The 18,492-nt window shown below is 40.0% G+C and overlaps 1 protein-coding gene across 2 annotated transcripts in view; it reads right to left on the reverse strand.

The window, feature by feature from the left end:
- Positions 1-3,645: 3,645 nt before the first annotated feature.
- Positions 3,646-18,492, reverse strand: part of gask1a (golgi associated kinase 1A) — a 31,495-nt gene continuing 16,648 nt past the window's right edge. The window contains exons 2-6 of one of the 2 annotated variants that reach the window (XM_035164444.2): positions 15,942-17,048; positions 14,493-14,930; positions 7,659-7,781; positions 5,745-5,848; positions 3,646-4,309 (exon numbers count right to left, since the gene is read on the reverse strand). In XM_035164444.2, the coding sequence (XP_035020335.2) occupies positions 4,105-4,309; positions 5,745-5,848; positions 7,659-7,781; positions 14,493-14,930; positions 15,942-17,048 (1,977 nt within the window). In that variant the 3' untranslated portion in view covers positions 3,646-4,104. Of the gene's footprint in view, positions 4,310-5,744; positions 5,849-7,658; positions 7,782-14,492; positions 14,931-15,941; positions 17,064-18,492 lie in introns of both variants that reach the window. The other variant, XM_035164443.2, reaches the window with a different exon arrangement.

The following is an 18,492-nucleotide window of genomic DNA, read 5'->3' on the forward strand; positions in this document are numbered from 1 at the left end:
CTCCAATCACCATTATTACATGGCAGCCATTTGCCTCTGATGAAAATACTTTTTTGACCCCAAAGGAAATTCTTGTGCCAGATTGTTCCAAAATTTTTGTACCAACAATATGCAATAGAATAGAATACAGCGAATAAAACAATAAAGAACTGAGTATTAAAACACAAGTAACAATTGAATTAAAATATAAGTCTATTGTAAATAAAATGAAAATACAGTCTATACTTAGTAATGCAGAGCAGTGCCTAATAGTAAATATCAATAGAGATGAGAATAAAATAAGCGTAAAATAAGCAAGTTAAATGAAACAGAGAGAAAGTAATACTGTACTTAACAAAAGTGGCAGTAAGTAGAAATGATAAAGGAGTAAGTAATATGGGATGTTGCAAATATTAATAATTTCACTGATTCCTGATTGATTATAGCGTTGGGCCGTATTTCAAGGTCAAACAGCATATATGAAAACCCATTACCTACTGTTAGCAGCTAATAGCATTCAGCCACTTCACACATATGTACTTTGCTAATGCTGACAAAGATGATATTGCTCTAATTCTCTATATTTAGTTTTCTATGTGTCCAAAGAAACAGTGATATATATGTACAAACTACATTGTGTCATCAAATTGAAAATGTTTGTGTCCCTATGAATTAACCTATAATCTAAAATCTCTCTACATATTTTAGTGCAACTTAGATAATGTGTAAATTCACATCATGCAGCAGTGCACCTGTCAATAATGGCATGAAAAATAATATGATTTATTTATCTTATTAAATTGCAATTTATTGATTACTAGAGTGAGCCAATAAGAGTTAATACTCTCATGTTGGTGAGTAACTGAAATGTCCTGGTTCCAGCAGCTTCTGTATTAAATACTCAAATAGACAATGATTAGGACTAGCTTTCAAATTTTGTTGTGTATATTAAATGTGACTTTATCTGAGGTCAGATGATAAAAGATGACGAAGATGAAATTAAAATTCTGTTCTGTTTTTAACAAATTTTAAACTTGGATATACCCATAGCATTGAAAATGAAGCTAATGTAAATGATTCACAAAAAATATCCTCATTAGCTTCATGTCCTCGTTTTCCCAGAGAGCAGGTCTGTGACTCACATCCGCCGACCTGCGGCTCGGCTCTGCCTCTCATTACCATCTATTGTTTTACTCTGCACCGCATGATGACCTTCACATACTGCTCCATGATGATAGCTGTTATGGATGAGTCATGGGTGACATGCCTTTTATGTTTGCGATCTAATGTCCGTGTCTGTCTGCTCCACATTCTCTTTACCTGTCTGACACGTGCACACGTGCACACACACACACACACACACACACACACACACACCAAAGGCCTTTGGTCATTTTAAAGCATGCACGGGACACATTAATTTGATGGAAATGACTGCAAACAGGGACATGGCTAATGTGAACTAGCAGTATACACACGTACTTCAGGCATCATTAACCTCTGGGATGATTTATGATCATGACAGTAGCTTAGCTGCACAATGATCATACAATCCACCCTAAGAAAAAACTGAGTATGTACGGGAGCCAGATTTAATACTGATACCGCAGCACTGTGTTGAATAATAAAGGATATAAAAGAAGAGGATTACTATACATTCTCTTGTCATGATAACCAGGACTGTAAATACATTTGTGAGGGTGTTATTGACTGAGCTCAGAGTCACACAGTGCTTTTTTAATCACTCCTATTTCAGTCACCACCGCTGCAGTCAGGAGTTTACAGATATCGCTGCTGTAATGATGGTTGAACGTTTTCCAACATGCCACTCTAGATTGCTGCGGGAACATGGCAACCACACCAAACCACGCTAGGTAAAAGACGCAGGAGTGAGTGATACTCTACTTTCATCAGAAACAACATCTAAATGTTTCGTTTGTAGAGTTCACTCATCCACATTAGAAACATTGCTATCATTTTGGTTTCCGTTCTGAACCTGCCTCAGCAATACAGCATGCAGGCTTCATAATGTATGTATGAGTTCTTCATAGACATTTACGCAAATGAAACCCGGTTTGACGAGCAAAGTATTTAATGTGAGTGAGATCAAGTGGGGATAAAGAGAGGATCACACATTTGAACTGTTTCTCATTAGAGCCATTTATTCAGTGATGAAAGAGGGAGCCATGGAAAATGTCATTAATGCATGAACCACCAATACGAGTGGAATAATAATTCGGCGGGTAACGGAGAACGCGGCTTCAAGCGATATCATCTTTGCTTTTCACAAGACCCCAAAAATCAAAAGAATGTTTAGTGACAGTCGAGCGTCAGAAATGTGTCGCTCAGACGAAAAAAGCCTCAGCTCTTGTCTTTCCCTAAAGAAATTTGATTTTCACCCAGTTTTAATTCTTTTTTTTCTTTCATCTTTCGCTTCTATGCACTGCTGTTGCAACACTGTGCAAGGGCCACTTTGGAAAAAAATATTTATATAAAAAATATATATGTGTAGGCCCAGTTTTATCAAAAGGCTTCCAGGATCCGGTCCAGAAGCTATTCGTCGAGAGCCATTTTTTAATCCCTCGATTAAAAGCAGAGAAGCTTATCTCACAAAACAGACATCCAAATCAATCCACATCAATCTGCTGCTAGCTCTCTGGGAAATATCAAAACAGGAAAAAGATGTTTCTTTGCCCTGAATTGCTTTAAAAAAAAGTCAGCACACGGAGCAGTGGGGGAATAATTCGTCGCACATTTCCCTGCTGTGAGGGGACATTTGGTGAGATGCTACTGAGAGTAGATGGAAGGCTGAAAGGAAACAAGGGGTGACAAGCATCTCTTAGCAACAGACAGAGCTGCAGGGGCATTTCATTTGGTACAGATGATTGAAAAGATTAGCGTGAATGAGAGCCTGTGTATATTTAGCTTAATGCCGAATAAACAGGACAAACACACACAGACACACCTTTAGTTTGATTGTGTTTCCACGGTAGAATCATATTGTTCTTTGTGTGCAGCATGAACGACAACTGTTTTTCCTCTTAAGGCACAATTTTGATGGTAAAATACTGTTAATGTTTTGTGACTTCACTGTGATTTGTAGTCACGTCTTTTCTGCCACACAATCCAGATCTGCTTAGCTGAAATGATAGTACCACTTTCTCATAATGCATTCTTTTTAAAGGGCTCATAATCTGTAACTAACAGCTCTATTGATGGTTAATAAATGATCTATCAATTATTTACAAATCAATTCTGCCATTACCTAATGGACGGTGTTTGTTCTCTTCCAGGAGTCCATTATTAGTCCATTATTCTCCTCTAATAAAACATCTGATCTCTAACAACTTGTGCAGCAGAGGATTGGTTTATTAAATACGTATTATCGTTTTACGACTGCAGACTGATTCATATGAAAAACTGTAATAATGAATGTAGATGACTTATTTAAGACAATAAAAGACCAGTGATCCTTTTATTTAGGCTTTCGACTGCAGACTTGATGGTTTACTTGAAAGTGAAAAACTCATCATTTGTTAATGTTAACTGCCTCACTGGCCACCTCTGGGTAGAGTTTGACAAAAATCATTTTATATTTGATGTTTTTCTTCTGTCTACTAAGAAACTGTTGCAAATGGCCAATCAAATTATTGAGAAGTCAAGCAGTAGATGTCACTGTTCTTTTATAGATGCACAGAGAGAGGTCTGGCAGCAGCCTGCTGGCAGAAATAACAGGGGATAATGAACGTTAGCAAACAAAATAGCACCAGAGGAAAACAGTGAAAATCAGTGGGTTGAGATGATAAATGGTGACGTCCTTCAGTACCACTGATATCAAAATACACTCATCTTTGGCTTGTACACAACAGCTAAAACCTGCACCTTTACACTTGTATTGTGTATCATCGTGCCCCCGCTGGCACAATATCACCACTCCTGTGTTTTAAATGTGAATTTCAGGGTGAATATTTTTTGTAACCCCCCATATTTCTTTTAACAGCCCAGCTTGTCCAATGTGCTGAGTCATGTTTGCTTCTTTCGCTGCAGAAGGATCTTTTTTGATCCACTTGAGCTCATCAAACCGAAGACTGTGTGAAGTCCCTGCTGCAGTCCGGTCGGCTCAGCTCACAGGTCCCTCTTTAGCTGGAGCTTTCTGTCCCTGATGTGCTGGAGGAGGATCTTCCCTCTCTGCTGCACCATGTGGACGAGGGGCCTGAGACCGCTGACCCCACCTTGGCTGTCCCAGAATTCCCTGTCCGTGTAAAGGGAGCGTAGAAGCAGACTCTCCAGGCAGCCGGACTGTAGCACCGACACTGCTTTTTGTGGAAACCTGACGAGACAAACAGCAAACAGCATTAGGCTTGGTCTGTTTTAGAGTCGGTAACTGCTGAGGAGGTTAGAAAAGACCACTAAAACCTATAGGCTGCCACATTAAGAGACAAGAAGAGAGTTTTTTAATTTAGTTTTACTTTCCGCCTGACCAGAAGTGATGCTATAGTAATAGTATTAATGCAGTTTATGTGCACAGCACATTAAAAGAAGATCTTTACTATTTAAGATGCAACATTTGTCTCAGTGAGTAATTCAAATCTAGATGATGAGATATGTGTGAATGTGGGGCTCAAGGAAGGCTGAGGTAAAAATAATGGTTCTTCCTCTGGGAGCTTTTTAATGCAGTCAGTATATTTAATCAGACAGAATAGGTGGAGTGAAGATTTTCCCAGGAAACATTACAAACTCATCCTCTGGCGACCATGAACATCCACAGCGCACCATCGTTTAAGCTACTGTTGAGGTCATTAAGATACGTTGTGCTGGCTCAAAGTGTGAGGCAGACAGACAAATGTCAGGGGGTCACCAAAAGTAATTAGGAATCATCTTCTACTCAGCACATTTATCCATAAAACTTTTCATGACACACAAAATGTATCAATGTGCATTTACTTTCACAGATTAATTTTTTTGTACTGTATCCAGGCGACTGCATGTTCATCCAGTCCTTGCAATGCACATGGGAGTTCTTGACATTGTCTGTGCAGAAGATGAACTTTTAGACGCAGGACATTGTCACATGCCTAGATTCAATCTGTTCAAACCTCCCTTTCAGAGTTGTTGTGATGACTCAGCCATGCTGCTGGTACAGAGTACAGTGCCCAGTAACTGTGAATGGCTCATCTTCAGGTCATGCAAACATATGAAATCTAAGTTTAAACCTGAACCATATTCATAAACACAGATTCCGACATGCAAGTAAAACTACTTATTCTGTGGAAAATACTTCAATATGCAATTTCAATTGTGTAGTGCCAAATCAACAACATACATTATTTCAAGGTTGAGACCTTACAAAGTTCTCGACAGTTCCCACAATAAACAAGCAGTTTTATTTACAGGCTTGAGATGTGTAAGAGCATTTTATGAAGCAGCTTCATAATCCTAAGTGACAGACAAAGGGGGATTTCTATCAGACCTGATTCATTCAGCACATTGAATAGCAGGCTAATTGAATTCACACTAATCTAATCAGACGGACATTGTAACAAACCCCTAACAAGCTGGACGTTTCTGTGCTGCTGATTTGAAAGCTGGTCACCAGGGAAATGTGTTGTTAGATGTGTTTTATTATCTTGTGAAACATGTCCCTACATCAGAGTTTTTGCCAGCTGTGAGCCTACTGTCATTCACTGAGCCTACTGTGACAGCATGAGGTGTTTTTTAATAAAATCACAAATTTGCATTCTCCTGCTCTGAGACAAAGTACTCACTCATCAATGCCCTCAACTAGCCTGAAGTTGAGGTTGTTGGTGGACTGCTGTGGTCTGCCGGCGTTGTCTATGAACACCAGTCTGGAGGGATCTGCCTTCCTCACCTAAACACACACACACAAAGAGAGACACTGTTGAAACGCATTCTCCTCTTTTTTTCTTCTTCTTCTTCTTTTATATACATGCACTGTTGTATTCATTTTTATTTTTTTATTTATATTTAAAAAGGGGTGGCTGTGTTCAACCAGACCAGAAAAGCGAAGTGCAATTCAGACTATTTACAATATTTTCTTTTTCCTGGCATGTATGAAATAAAGCAAACTCAATAAATTATGTATACAAGTATTATAGATATAAGCATTATTAAAAGGAACAAATGCAAATTATTTGATACAATTTAATATCATTCCCGTTTTTTTACTGAATGACACAAAATATGAATCAAGAAATCATCCTTTCAAAATAACATGTGCACAAATTAGTCATTTGTGCTCTTAAATTCACAATGTGTTCATTTTGTTAAACAGATCACATTTTAACAAAGAGTTTGTTAAAGAAATATTATTTTCAGATTCCTAACATCCTGATCTGATTAAATACTTATGTTGCTGCGTGTCTATGTGTAAATAAGCAACTGAATTATTTTGTCACTGTGGTGTTTACAAAAATCAACAAAATTAAACTCAACAAATTATATTTTTGACATTCTTAAACATGTTAAAATGTCAACAATTGGGCAGCTGTGGGGGTAGAGTGGTCGTCCTTCAACCAGAAGGTCAGCGGTTCAATCATCAGTCTTCCCCATCTGCCTGCCGAAGTGTCCATGGGCAATATACTGAACCCCTAAATGGCCCCTCATAGATGTTGAATGCACTAATTGTAAGTCGCTTTGGATAATGTAATGTAACAAATGGTTTAATGCAATGCTATGCAATGCTTTAATTCATATACGAGATTAATTTGAAAGCAGAAATTGGTTATTTGTGTGTAATTATTTGGGAAAGTACATTTTGAATTTGTGAACAATAAGAGAACGATTTCTTCATTTATATTAACAAATGTAATTAATTTTGGATGCAGTAAAAGCCACAGTCCTTAATCACAAGAATGAAGTTGGCAAAAATAATGTCGGATAAATATGTTACGCATCCGAGACGAGTAACAGTAGAATCACAGGCGTCACTTATAACGTGTTTTCTATTTAACCATGCCATGCTAATGTTGAGCTAAGAAGTTTGAAATAGCTAAATGCAATATATCTATCATTCATTTTGTTATTACAGTGACGCATTACATGCAAGTGAACATCAACACAAAACAATGAATAATACGAATATTAACAACAGCTACCATGAACAATATTTATGGCTTCAGCAGCTCTAGAAGCTAATATTACAAATCATATGTACAGTAACACAATCAGCCTCTCCTCAGAAACATCTGCCAGTCCGAAGCTCATTTGCTGGCTTTGAAAAATACACTGTAGGGAGTATAATGTGTGCCTGTCATTGTATCACTGAAATCAATGTGTTTCCATGGAAGAATGGCAGCAACAAAATGTTTTGCAACAAAAACAAAAAAAGTCAGCTGAGGTCAACATCTTTTTCTGCACCCCCACTGACATAGTGAATAATGATTTGATAGAAACAGAAAACAATGACATTTAAAGCTTTGAAATTAAACAACAATTTTACCTCGCAGGAAAAAGATGCATTTCATTTTTATCCAACACATCAATCACAGCACAGATCAGTAAACATGTCCTTGGATTTTTTTATTATTCTTTGAGCCGTTACTGCAAAGCAAAAGAAAACACAGCAAAGGCCTCGTAGCATTTTGACAATGGCACAAAGATGAGAAATGTCAATGGAGTTAAAATGACATTAGTGTATTATTACTGTTTATGATACATACCAGGATGTGAACCAGCTGCAGCTCCTTGGTGTTGGCACACTTAGTGTGCAGCAGGTTCTCCACGCAGACTTCTGTCGAATCAGGTGTGAAACCACAGCAGTACCTGTCCAGACGGTCGTTTACCTGAACCAACACACAGAGTCATATTTAGCTGATGAAGGTATTGATATAAGTGCATCATTTTCAGCAGGGGACTGATACAAAGACCTTCTTGCCACAGGTTTTGCATCTCAGTCTCGTCTAGGTGCAGGTTAAGGGTTGTATCCTGCCAGGGAGATTAAATCTATATTTGTCTTCACATTTCCCAAGAAAGACACTGGAATTTAACATTGATCAACAATAAAGCAGGAACAGAAATAGGCTTTCTTGGTTAATTTTATACATTTTCTATTTTAAAAAAAGAAGGTTTTAGACAGAGCCCATCGCATACAGATGAGCCCACATTATAAAATTAAGGGGGACCAAATATCCCAATGTGGGTCTTTTTTGGCAAACAGTGCAGTGCTCTCAGCAAGGTGCAGTCTGGATGTGACCCTAAAGTGGCCCATGTGCTGAATGGTGAATACAGCTATGGCTTACTTGTGGCCCAGATCTGGCAAACAGGGTTGGACTGCTCCAGTGCCATCATTGCATGTGGGCCGCATGTGTGGAATGTGGACCAAATCTGGGCCATAACAATTTCGCTATGTTAAAGAGGACTAATAAAAAGCATATTTCAAAGAAGGTCAAATATTAAAAGCATGACAGCCAATTTTATCGAAATGTATTATTTGTTGGACTGGATTTAAATGTGTGCAGTCACGCTCAGGGACGTTGGAACTGTTTTCTGGGAGGATGAACAGAGCTTTCGAACACAACAGGCTGTTAAGAATAATCGATTAATGAGCCCAACACATTTCAGCTATTGATAAAACTAGAGAGATTGAGCTGATTTAAATTATCTTTAGTGTTATTACAATATTATACAGGCATATGTCACAAAAGCTTATATCTATCATCAAATATTATTTATATCCTGGAATAAAAAAAAAAATAATAATTTGGAAAATCACTGGCATTTGACTGTACACATATTTGAACAAGAGAGCACTTCTGACTGAAGGCTGGCTGGTTATATAATCATACATCTGCCTGAATATGAACATGAGGCCAATTGAAAGCAGGTGAAAGCAGAAAAAAAGGGGCCCTCTCTTTCAAGAAGAGACTCTCTGTTTCTGATAGCAGCTGACCTGCACACACTGCACACACTGCTGTCCCTGTCTGCAGTGTATTCTTACCAGTGCCACTCTTTAAACCAGGTGGCCTTGCAGGAGCGAGTGATGCTAACCAGTGGATTTTAAAGGTTCAGTGTATAGAATTTAGTGACATCTAGCGGTGAAGTTGCGTGTTGCAGCTAAATACCCCTCACCCTCCCCTTCCAAACATGACAGAGAACCTGTGGTAGCCTTCAGTTGTCATAACAATTCAAAAGGTGTTTAGTTTGTCCAGTCTGGGCTACTGAAAAAAACATGGCGGCGTCCGTAGACAGGACCAGCCTCCGATGTAAATATAAAGTATTTATATATAAACAGTCCATTCTAGAGTAAAGAAAACAACAATTCATACAATTCAGAGGAAACACACTAGTGAAAACATCACTAGGTTTATTTTATATTCAATTTCTGCCAATAGATCTCTTTCACCTAAATCTTACACACTGGATCATTAAGAAAGGGAATGTATAATTTTCTAAAGGTCTGAAGGACACTGCACCTGCCTCTTGAGAAGCCTCAGAAGGCAGAAGAGGAGGAGTGGTACTGCTGAATGGGTTTGACTGGGTTTACTGCAGCTGCCCCTGTTACTGTCGACCAACTGGCACAGATCTGGAAGGTGCCGATGTCAACTTGTCAGCTTTTGTTTCTGTTTCTCTCTCAGGGGCTTATCAGTCTCGGAGGGAGCTTTTGAAAAGGAATTGAATATACACAGCATACAGATGTGGGCCACTTTAGGCAATGATGTGGCACTTCTGGCCTTCTTGTGGCCCGAACAACATGGATGTGAGCATTAAGTTGCCCACTTGTAAAGTAGCAAATGTGACTCAAATATATACCAACACCGATGGGGGCCTTTCTTGGCAAACATGCATTTCTCTAGGAAGGTGTAAACCTAAAGTGGCCCATGTGGTAAAAGGTGAATACGGCCCAAATAGCATAAAACAAATTTGGGCCACCTTTAGTGTACATGTGGTATTCCTATGGCTGACATGTGGCCCAGATCTGGGAAACAGGAGCAGACACACAGTATGAGGGCCGGATGTGTGCGACGTGGGCCAAATCCGAGCCAAAACTATTTTGCCAAGTGGGATTGCTTTGAAATGTCTCTAAACCTAATTTGACCCAAAATGCAAGACATGACCTCCGGAGGATGTCCGAAGAATTGGGTCCAGACTTTCTCCAGAGTTCGTCTTTCACACGTGAACAACGCAGCAGCAGATTCTCTGCTCAGACACGTTCACAACAACATAGAAATCTCAGGAGCGTTCGGGTGAGGGGGTTTTGTTTACAGCACATCGACACATGGCTCTTATCACCAAAAGCGTGTGTGTGTGTGTGTGTGTGTGTGTGTGTGTGTGTGTGTGTGTGTGTGTGTGTGTGAGAGAGAGAGAGATAGACAGAGGTGTTTCTGTGTTTTGTTGTGCAGTTAAACTCCTCCTCCATTATTTCCTCTCACTTGCGTGTTGCTTTTCGGAGACTTCTCACCATGCTGCCACATTTCACTCCCATACTGGAAAACACAGCAGTCCAGCAGTTTCAGGGAGACTGAGCCAATATTGACTTACACTGCCACTGAACACCAGCAGGCCTCAGGGAAACACAAGATGTGGTGCTGTGCTGCTTAGCACACACTGTGCGATCTGATGTTCAGGAGGTCAACATGGTTCTTCCATTCAGACCTTATTTCCTTTGTACTCTCTCCATCAGCATCATACTTCCCTTGTTCCAGACTCTGGTGCTAAGTGCTCATTGCTATTTCTCCACTGCACTGCCCATGTTTTCTTATCGCCATGGTTGCTATTAAAATGACAAATTCAAACAAGTAATTCCAGTGCTGTTACAAAAATTATGCAATTGCGTTTATTGACCCATCCATCCACCCCGCTTGATTTATTCACACTAACTCAACATGATACAAAACATTAAATTAACAGTGACCCATTATATTGTAATTTAATATGTAATTGAAATACATAAAATCAACACATTGGGCCGAGAAAGATTTAGTGTGTGACCTCATCCCTGTGCTGCCTTTGTTTCATTACTGTTTTTTACGACTTCACTTCAAAACTTCAGCCAACTCTGGTGAAGAAACCTTCTTGATCCAGTTAAAAGCACCCGCACAGCATTTTGTATGAAGTGTTATTCCTCTGTGCTAACCAAGATGCACCAAGCCAAACACACACAACACACACTTTCTCTCTCCAGTTCAGTGAGATAATTTGATTTGGCACTATATAAAAACAAAACCGACTTGACTTCAACAAGACTCTTAAGTTTAACAGTTTTGTGTTTCAGCAAAGAGTAAGAGCCTGAAACAACTGTCCCCTTTTCTATTTATTAAATTGGGAATTGGTTCTGGACTGAGAATAGATTCTGAATCTAATCGTGATGCCAATGGTTTTTTTTTAGATTCTATAAGACGCATCTCTGATTCCATCACATCCAGGAGGCTGTAAAACTTATTTGAGATCGATGACTGCACATCATTTTGCCTCTCTAGCCTCTAGCAACGCTGTCAGGAATGATTTTGGATAGATGGATGGATAGATGGATAGATAGATAGATAGATAGATAGATAGATAGATAGCATGTTTGACCATTATCACACGTTTAACTTGGAGTGTTAATCTGCATAAGAACTGCTGGTAGCTGACTGGAGCCTTGCATGTTTCAAACCTGCACTCAATGTCACATTATCCTCGGCCCCTCTATCTTCCCCGGGGTGTCCTCCACTGCCACTGTGTAATTGTGTGAAGCAGTGAGTGTGTGTCCCTCCCACTGCTCTTCTTGCGCCTCTGGTGTGTGGATCTCTGCTATCAGAGCCCAGGGAGGTGGTAGAGGAGCAGGTAGGAACAAGTGTTTAGAGGCACGCTCATCGGCTCTCAGCAGATCAATAGGAGGCTATTAGAGCTTGGCCCTGTTACAGGGATTGACTTCTGCCCGGTGAGGGGCAGAGAGCTGCCTCATGGGTTATTCATATTCTACCCCACACACACACTGTAGATGTGTTGGATACACATTCCATCTCAGTGTGCGAACGGATAAAAAGCAGAACAAAATGACTACGAGAGGGTGTGAAAATCAGGCTGCAGTATAAGTGGAGTGTGTCGGAGCAACCACAACAATGAGACTGTAAAATGTGAAAACAGCAGTGAAATGTTCTGCCTGAAGAACTGAGCCTGAAATACATTTACAGCAAGTGCTCACATATGAGAGTAAATGCATGGAGTGTTGCTATGGAGAGGCACAGAAACATGCAGCACGCTCAGTTTCCTAACGAACGGTGACAACGGCGGCTTAACACAAATAAGATGTTTGTGCAGTCACAGCAGAAAACACTTGCTGATGGTGACAAAAACATATAAGCTAGTAATCTGGTTACTGTGGCCTCTGTGATTCTATTCTTTGAAGAATAGAAAATAGAAATCTAAGCAGAATGGAACTATGGAAAGAAACTGATAAAAAAATTATATAGATAATAGACTTGCTTAAAAGAATACCATTCCAATCACAAAGTGAGTTTGGCTTTATGATGTGCAATATGTTAATCCTAAATCAACATACATGTGTCTTCCATAAGCACATAATACGAATACAAATTGAATTCTTAAATAATGTAAAAAAAATCACAATGTGTGTAAACATACATAGTTTTTACATAAAAAAGCAACATTTCCTCAGTGCTTATTATGCTGAAGGTTATAAGTATTATCATTATAAAACAAGAAATTAACTTTAACATTTTATTTAATAATTAGTATTCTTTTCTGCAGCATACATCATAAAAAAATCTGAAAACCCAAAGGGATGAATTTATATTTTGTTCATTTCATTATGTTTTTTCCTATTTATTGATTTAACACCGTTCCAATATCTGTACAGAGCTTTTCTTGATTGTCAATTACTCTAGCAGGGGTAATTACTTTAAAAAAGCAAATTTATGACACATATTCTGAATCTTAAGCATGATATTTTCCCCTGCAAATTAATGTGATCATGATTTGTTATTTTGCAGGCCAGTAGCATCATGGGTCGAAGTACAACTATTTGAACCTTTGACACACCTGCAGAGGAGGAGGAGGCATGCGTTGGAATTTTCCTTTAAGCATTTTCTATTCTTGTCAGTGCTCAAGCTGTGAAAAACTTTCTTTTTACACATTTCACGCTCTCTCACCTAATCACCATGGCAACCACACCCTCATCCATCCATCCATCCATGGGAAGTCTCTGCTTAACACTCCGCAGGTTCCCCATAGTAATTTAGCATAGAAACAACAGCTCCACAGGGGATCATTATCAGCTGACACTTTATAAACGAGCTCAACTCAAAATGTAAATCCCAAGACGCACACACACACACAGACAAAGGCATACACATTAATATCCAGACCGAGAGCTGCATGGATTTCATTGAGCTGACACCACTGATACACCAATACGCGCCAACACACACACACACACACACACAACGACTTACAGTTTGTAGGTGTTGCTCATTAAATTGAAGCATTATGTAGAAATAAGCCTGACAGTTTCTGCCTGCTTGAGGCACGATACTGTTTTATCTGTCAAAAATTAAGCATCTGATATCTAATTAAATTCAGGAAGGAGGAAAGTCACACTTTCATCATTATACTCTTTAAGAGCGCTGCAGTTAGTTAGCCCCGTATGGAGGGAATGGGCTGGAGTTAAGGCAGTGAGCTGTCCTTATTCCCTAAGTACAAATCCCTTCACAACTCCATGTGGATGCAGCAGGGAGCTTGTTAATTGTCTCATTTCATACAGAGACTGTGCTGGATAAATAATCATAACCTGTTATGTATTATATAAATATATTTAGTCAAAAATCTATTAAACATGGTTTAAAAAGTGTCAGAGTAATATTAAACACAATGTAGGTACAGTTAACACACACACATATATATAGCAGAGCTGCTTCATAACTCAGATGATGGACCAGTTATAAAATATAGATTTCATCAGAAATCAGCTTTCGATAACTTCTGGTTAACAAGAAGTACACTGAGACCAAATCTGTTTGTGTGTTGCTCCATTGTCTGACACCAGAAAAAGTAAAAAAAACATGTGAAATCATCTCTTCTATAGTGTGAAGTTAGCTGTCTCAATGTCTGTCAGTGTGACCAGAGAGAACAGACACTCATTAGGAATCCGGGCTGTCGCTTTTACCTTCTTCAGAGGCAGTGAGTCTTTTAATTTCTTCTCATCCTGGATTTATATGAAGCTCAGTGTAAATTCAATCACTCACAATTCTTTCTAAAAAAATTTTTTTCATATTTAGATTTCATCAAGCCTTAGCACATTAATGTAAATTGACATGCTGATGATCAGGGGAGTAGTTATGAACTATTTGAAATGTCTGACACACATTTTACTCTAAATTACTTTAACAATAGCCTTTACAGTCTTTTCTATTTCATGAAGGAATCCTCCTTCTTGCCAAATCCTGACATTAATATACTCTTACACTTCAAAGGTCTATTTCCACCTCGACAATAATTAAATTGTAGTGGTTTCTCTCCTGGAACAAGGCACAGCATGAGAAAGACGCTTTTCTTACCTGTAATAAAAAGTCAAAAAGAGCCAGTCTTCCCCACTCTGAGTGGTGGACTCCCACACAGGGCGCAGACCTCAGGTCAGTGTCACTCCCACAGTGCAGCAGCAGCAGTTTCTGGTACTGAACCCAGCTGAGTGGTACTGAGTTCTGGTCATTGTCTGTATCGGTGAGGTGCTGAATATCTGGGTCCCACCACAGTACCGGCCTGGGGTTGCCCCTGATGTAGCGATATGGTAGAATGTCACTGTGGAGAGTCCTCAGCACTGCAGGGAGACTCCTGTTGAGTCCCAGCACTCTGTCCAGGTGGAAGGCAAAGACCTCAAACCAGTCATCGGTGCGTTTGATTAGGGAACAGCGCCCCTGCTGGCAGCGGTCACTATGGCTTTCTGGATGTCTCTGCTCGTGTCTACGCTGAGGAGAGTCTCTCGCCTGTGATGGCTCCTGCGATGGAGAAATTAAGTTATATAAAAATTATATGTTTCAGTTACGTTTCCTTTATAAAACAATTAATTGTATTGAACATATGTTAGATAGACAAACAGATTCACTGGCTTTATTCTATATGTTGAATCCCACCTAGACACTAGATATGTGGTGGGTATCTTCCCCTAACAGTGAGTCCACACATACAGAGCCATTATAGCTTGTTTTCACTACAAATGCAAATCTAATCCACTGATAGATGTTAATTGATGTGAAACTATACAATCGAAGAACTCATTCACCACCTGAGTCTGTTATAGATTCAGTTACTCAGAGCCACTAGGAGGAGAGCTGCTGTTGTGACTGTCTTTTTGGATTTTAGGTCAGATAGTAAGGTTTTATTTTCATTGTTGGTTTCTTTTAGCCAGTTTTTGAGCCTTTGTCATTTATGTTATGATTCAGCTTGCTATGCAATGTTGAAATAATCAAAAAATATCCTTTGACACCACATATACAATTAATTGATACAGGACATCTCAAATCTAAAGCACAACCCAAATATTAATCTTAAAAATTGTGATTATATATTTTCCTCAAATAGTGCAGTCCTATATATAATGTATTCCATCTATAGAAAAAAATCATTAATACTTAATATCAACTACATATCTGTCAATATCATTTACATTTTATTCTTGTTTTTTTATGGCATGTAAATTATACATTTTTCATATCATGTTACTAATATTTTATTGTCATTTGACAAAACATAAATAAACTAGAAAACAACATTAATTTTGCCATAACATTGCAGTTAGAAAATCTAAAAATATCGCCATTTTTTACAGTGTACTTAATGTTCTGCTTTTGCCTATTTCAAGTTCTATTGCTACTTCTCTGCGAGGGAGACATCTGCTGTTGTCGCCCTCAAGAACCATAAGTCTACACAGAGCACTACATAATGATACATTTACATTATATTCATTTCAACTCACCCTCTCAACATTATTGAATTAAAACTGTCTCTACCTTCTGGTGTACAAGCGGTTCCAGAGCCACTTGGAGAACCTGTCCATGCCCAGGCACCCTGGCCTTACTGACCACTTCCCCCCCGGCAAGGAGCTCCATCTTCTGGATGTCGTCGTGGCTGAGCCAGGGAAGAGGCTGTGGACTAATCCTGACCCTCCTGTGGTCACTGTCTGGGAAGTCCTGCTCTGAAAAACTCTGACACCAGCTGCTGTCATCTGCCTTTAAGGCTGCCTCAGCTTTGGACGAAGCTTTTCTATGGTCCAATGACCTTGGATTCTTCCTCGCGGGGGGATCCTCTGACAGATTGTGGTGTTTTTTGAGATCCCTTGAGGGCTTTTTCACAGCCTGCTGCTCCTCATAGATTTTATCAGATTTCCCCACGTGCGTTGTTGCTTGTCTGTGTTTACCCAAGGCCTGGTGATGTTCAGCTAACTTTGCAAGTGTATGGCTGCCATGCATTCGCGTGTCTGTATTCCTGTCTGTGTGTTTACCCTCCCATCTGCCCGCCTGTCTGCCTGCAGCCCGTCTCTCTGCCTGAGCAGGGATATATGCTGCGGTGGATTTGCCCCATTCAAGATGAATGTTTGTCTGAGCGCTGTGCTTTACCACAGCATTGTGGTTGCTGGGCTTAATTCTATGCTTTGGCCCTGCGTTGTTGACTGTAAACTGTGGGAGATGGTGGTGACTGGCTGGGTGCTGCATGGCGCCTGCCATCTCTTTGTTTTTGTGTTTACTTCTGTCTAAGTCTGTGTGACTTTCCTCTAGCGCTCTGTTGATGCTGTTTTTGTCATTGCCCCGTGGTATATGGGGCACTGACAGTTTAGATGTCTCTTTTCCTCTGCTGCTTCTCCGGGCCTCATTATGGATGTGAGTGGATGGCTGCTGAAAGATGGGGGCAGGAGGGGGCTCCACAACCCTGGGCCTGGATCTGAACTCCCCAGCAGAGCTCAGGACACGGGATGACCGGCGGTCAATGTCTACCGGCAGTGTGGGGAGAGGTAGAGTGATCGTCATTACAGAGATTGTGAGGAGGAGGAGGAGGAAGAGGGGGCACAGGAGGAGCAGCCATTTCTGACCACAGCAGAGCTTTGACCACACTCGCCAGGCCTGCAGAGAAAAAAACAGCCAAAATGAAAAAAGAGGCAAAATTACACGTTAGAGGGAGAACGACAGAGCCATGGCAATAATAAAGTGGAACCATTTATTTCAAAGATAGCATTTGCTCTAAACAGAGAGGATTCCTACGGGGTTAGCCACAGGCTGCACTGAGATCTCTTGGCTCCGAGCACGTGGAAAGCAAATGTTCATGACTTATTCTCTGTAAAAAAAAAGGGAGCAGAAAAAACAAATAGCGCTTTGCCACATTATTCCTCTCTGCTCTCTGATATCACAACAGTAATGTGTGACCTTTGAGTGTTTATTCCCCAAAATGGAAATGAGGGAGAAAAGCAGGAATTTGGCTACAAAGAGAGAGAGAGAGCAGAACTCAAACATCCTGTTCATGCTGCACAAATCTGAATTCACAAGTGGCAGAATATAAAGCTGGTGACAGCCGGCAGTGTGTTTCCACTAGCTCACAGCAGAATTAGATTTACCCAACTGAGACCAATACGATTGTGGCATGCCCATAATTCAGTGCTGCCTTCTGCATGCAATGCACAGCAAGGGGAAAAGCCGTATCTCACTAAACACCCTGTCACTGCTCCAATATGGCTTACAGTGTACTCTATTATAAAAGTAATTTTGCTGTAGGAAGTCAAAGTCCTTTCCCGTGATTCAGTGTGTATTCAGTGTGGAGTTGAGGAAAACCATAACTTATTTCCATTAGATGCATTTAAACAGTGAATTGCAGAAATCCAAAACAAAGACTTAAAAATACCTACTTTTAATAGCAAGTATTCAGCTCTTACTGTTTGTATTAGAAATCATGTGAACATAAAATACAATTAAAATTGTAGTAGTGAAGGCTGGTAATTCCTCTGCACACACGGTGGCCTTGCAGTGGAAAGATAAACAGTAAAAGAGGAAGCATATCCCAGAAATGAGTCTTCCTTTCATTCCCAAAAACTGGAATCATGCCAACACTGAAACATGAACCATGCCCCATTTTTTTTATCCTCATCTACTTTAGAAGTAAAGCCATAGGTGAAAGGCTGCAGTTTTCTCTATAGAATGACCTAGATAGCTGAAGCCTCTCCGCTTTTCCCCCCAACTTCTCGCTCTCTCTCGCTCTCCTTCCCTTCATTTAGGTGAGGCAGAATGAAGGAATGTTTCAGACCCTTGAGACGTCTTTCCCATCTCGGAGCCGTTAACAACATTCCCAGATCCCTCCACCTGTGAAAGGATCCCATTATTCTTCCACTGGACTGGAATGCCTGAACCAGGCTCCCTGCGCTGGCAGCTGAGGTCCTGAGAGAGGTGGACATATAATAGAGTCCTAATGTATCAGCCAGATACATATACATATTTAACCATTGCTGAAATGCATTTTTATGTTGTTGCAGTGCTGAGTATGGGCTCCTACTATTGAATCTACAGCACCACAGCTACA

Source organism: Hippoglossus stenolepis, chromosome 8 (assembly GCF_022539355.2).
Source record: "Hippoglossus stenolepis isolate QCI-W04-F060 chromosome 8, HSTE1.2, whole genome shotgun sequence".
NCBI classification, from domain to species: Eukaryota; Metazoa; Chordata; class Actinopteri; order Pleuronectiformes; family Pleuronectidae; genus Hippoglossus; species Hippoglossus stenolepis.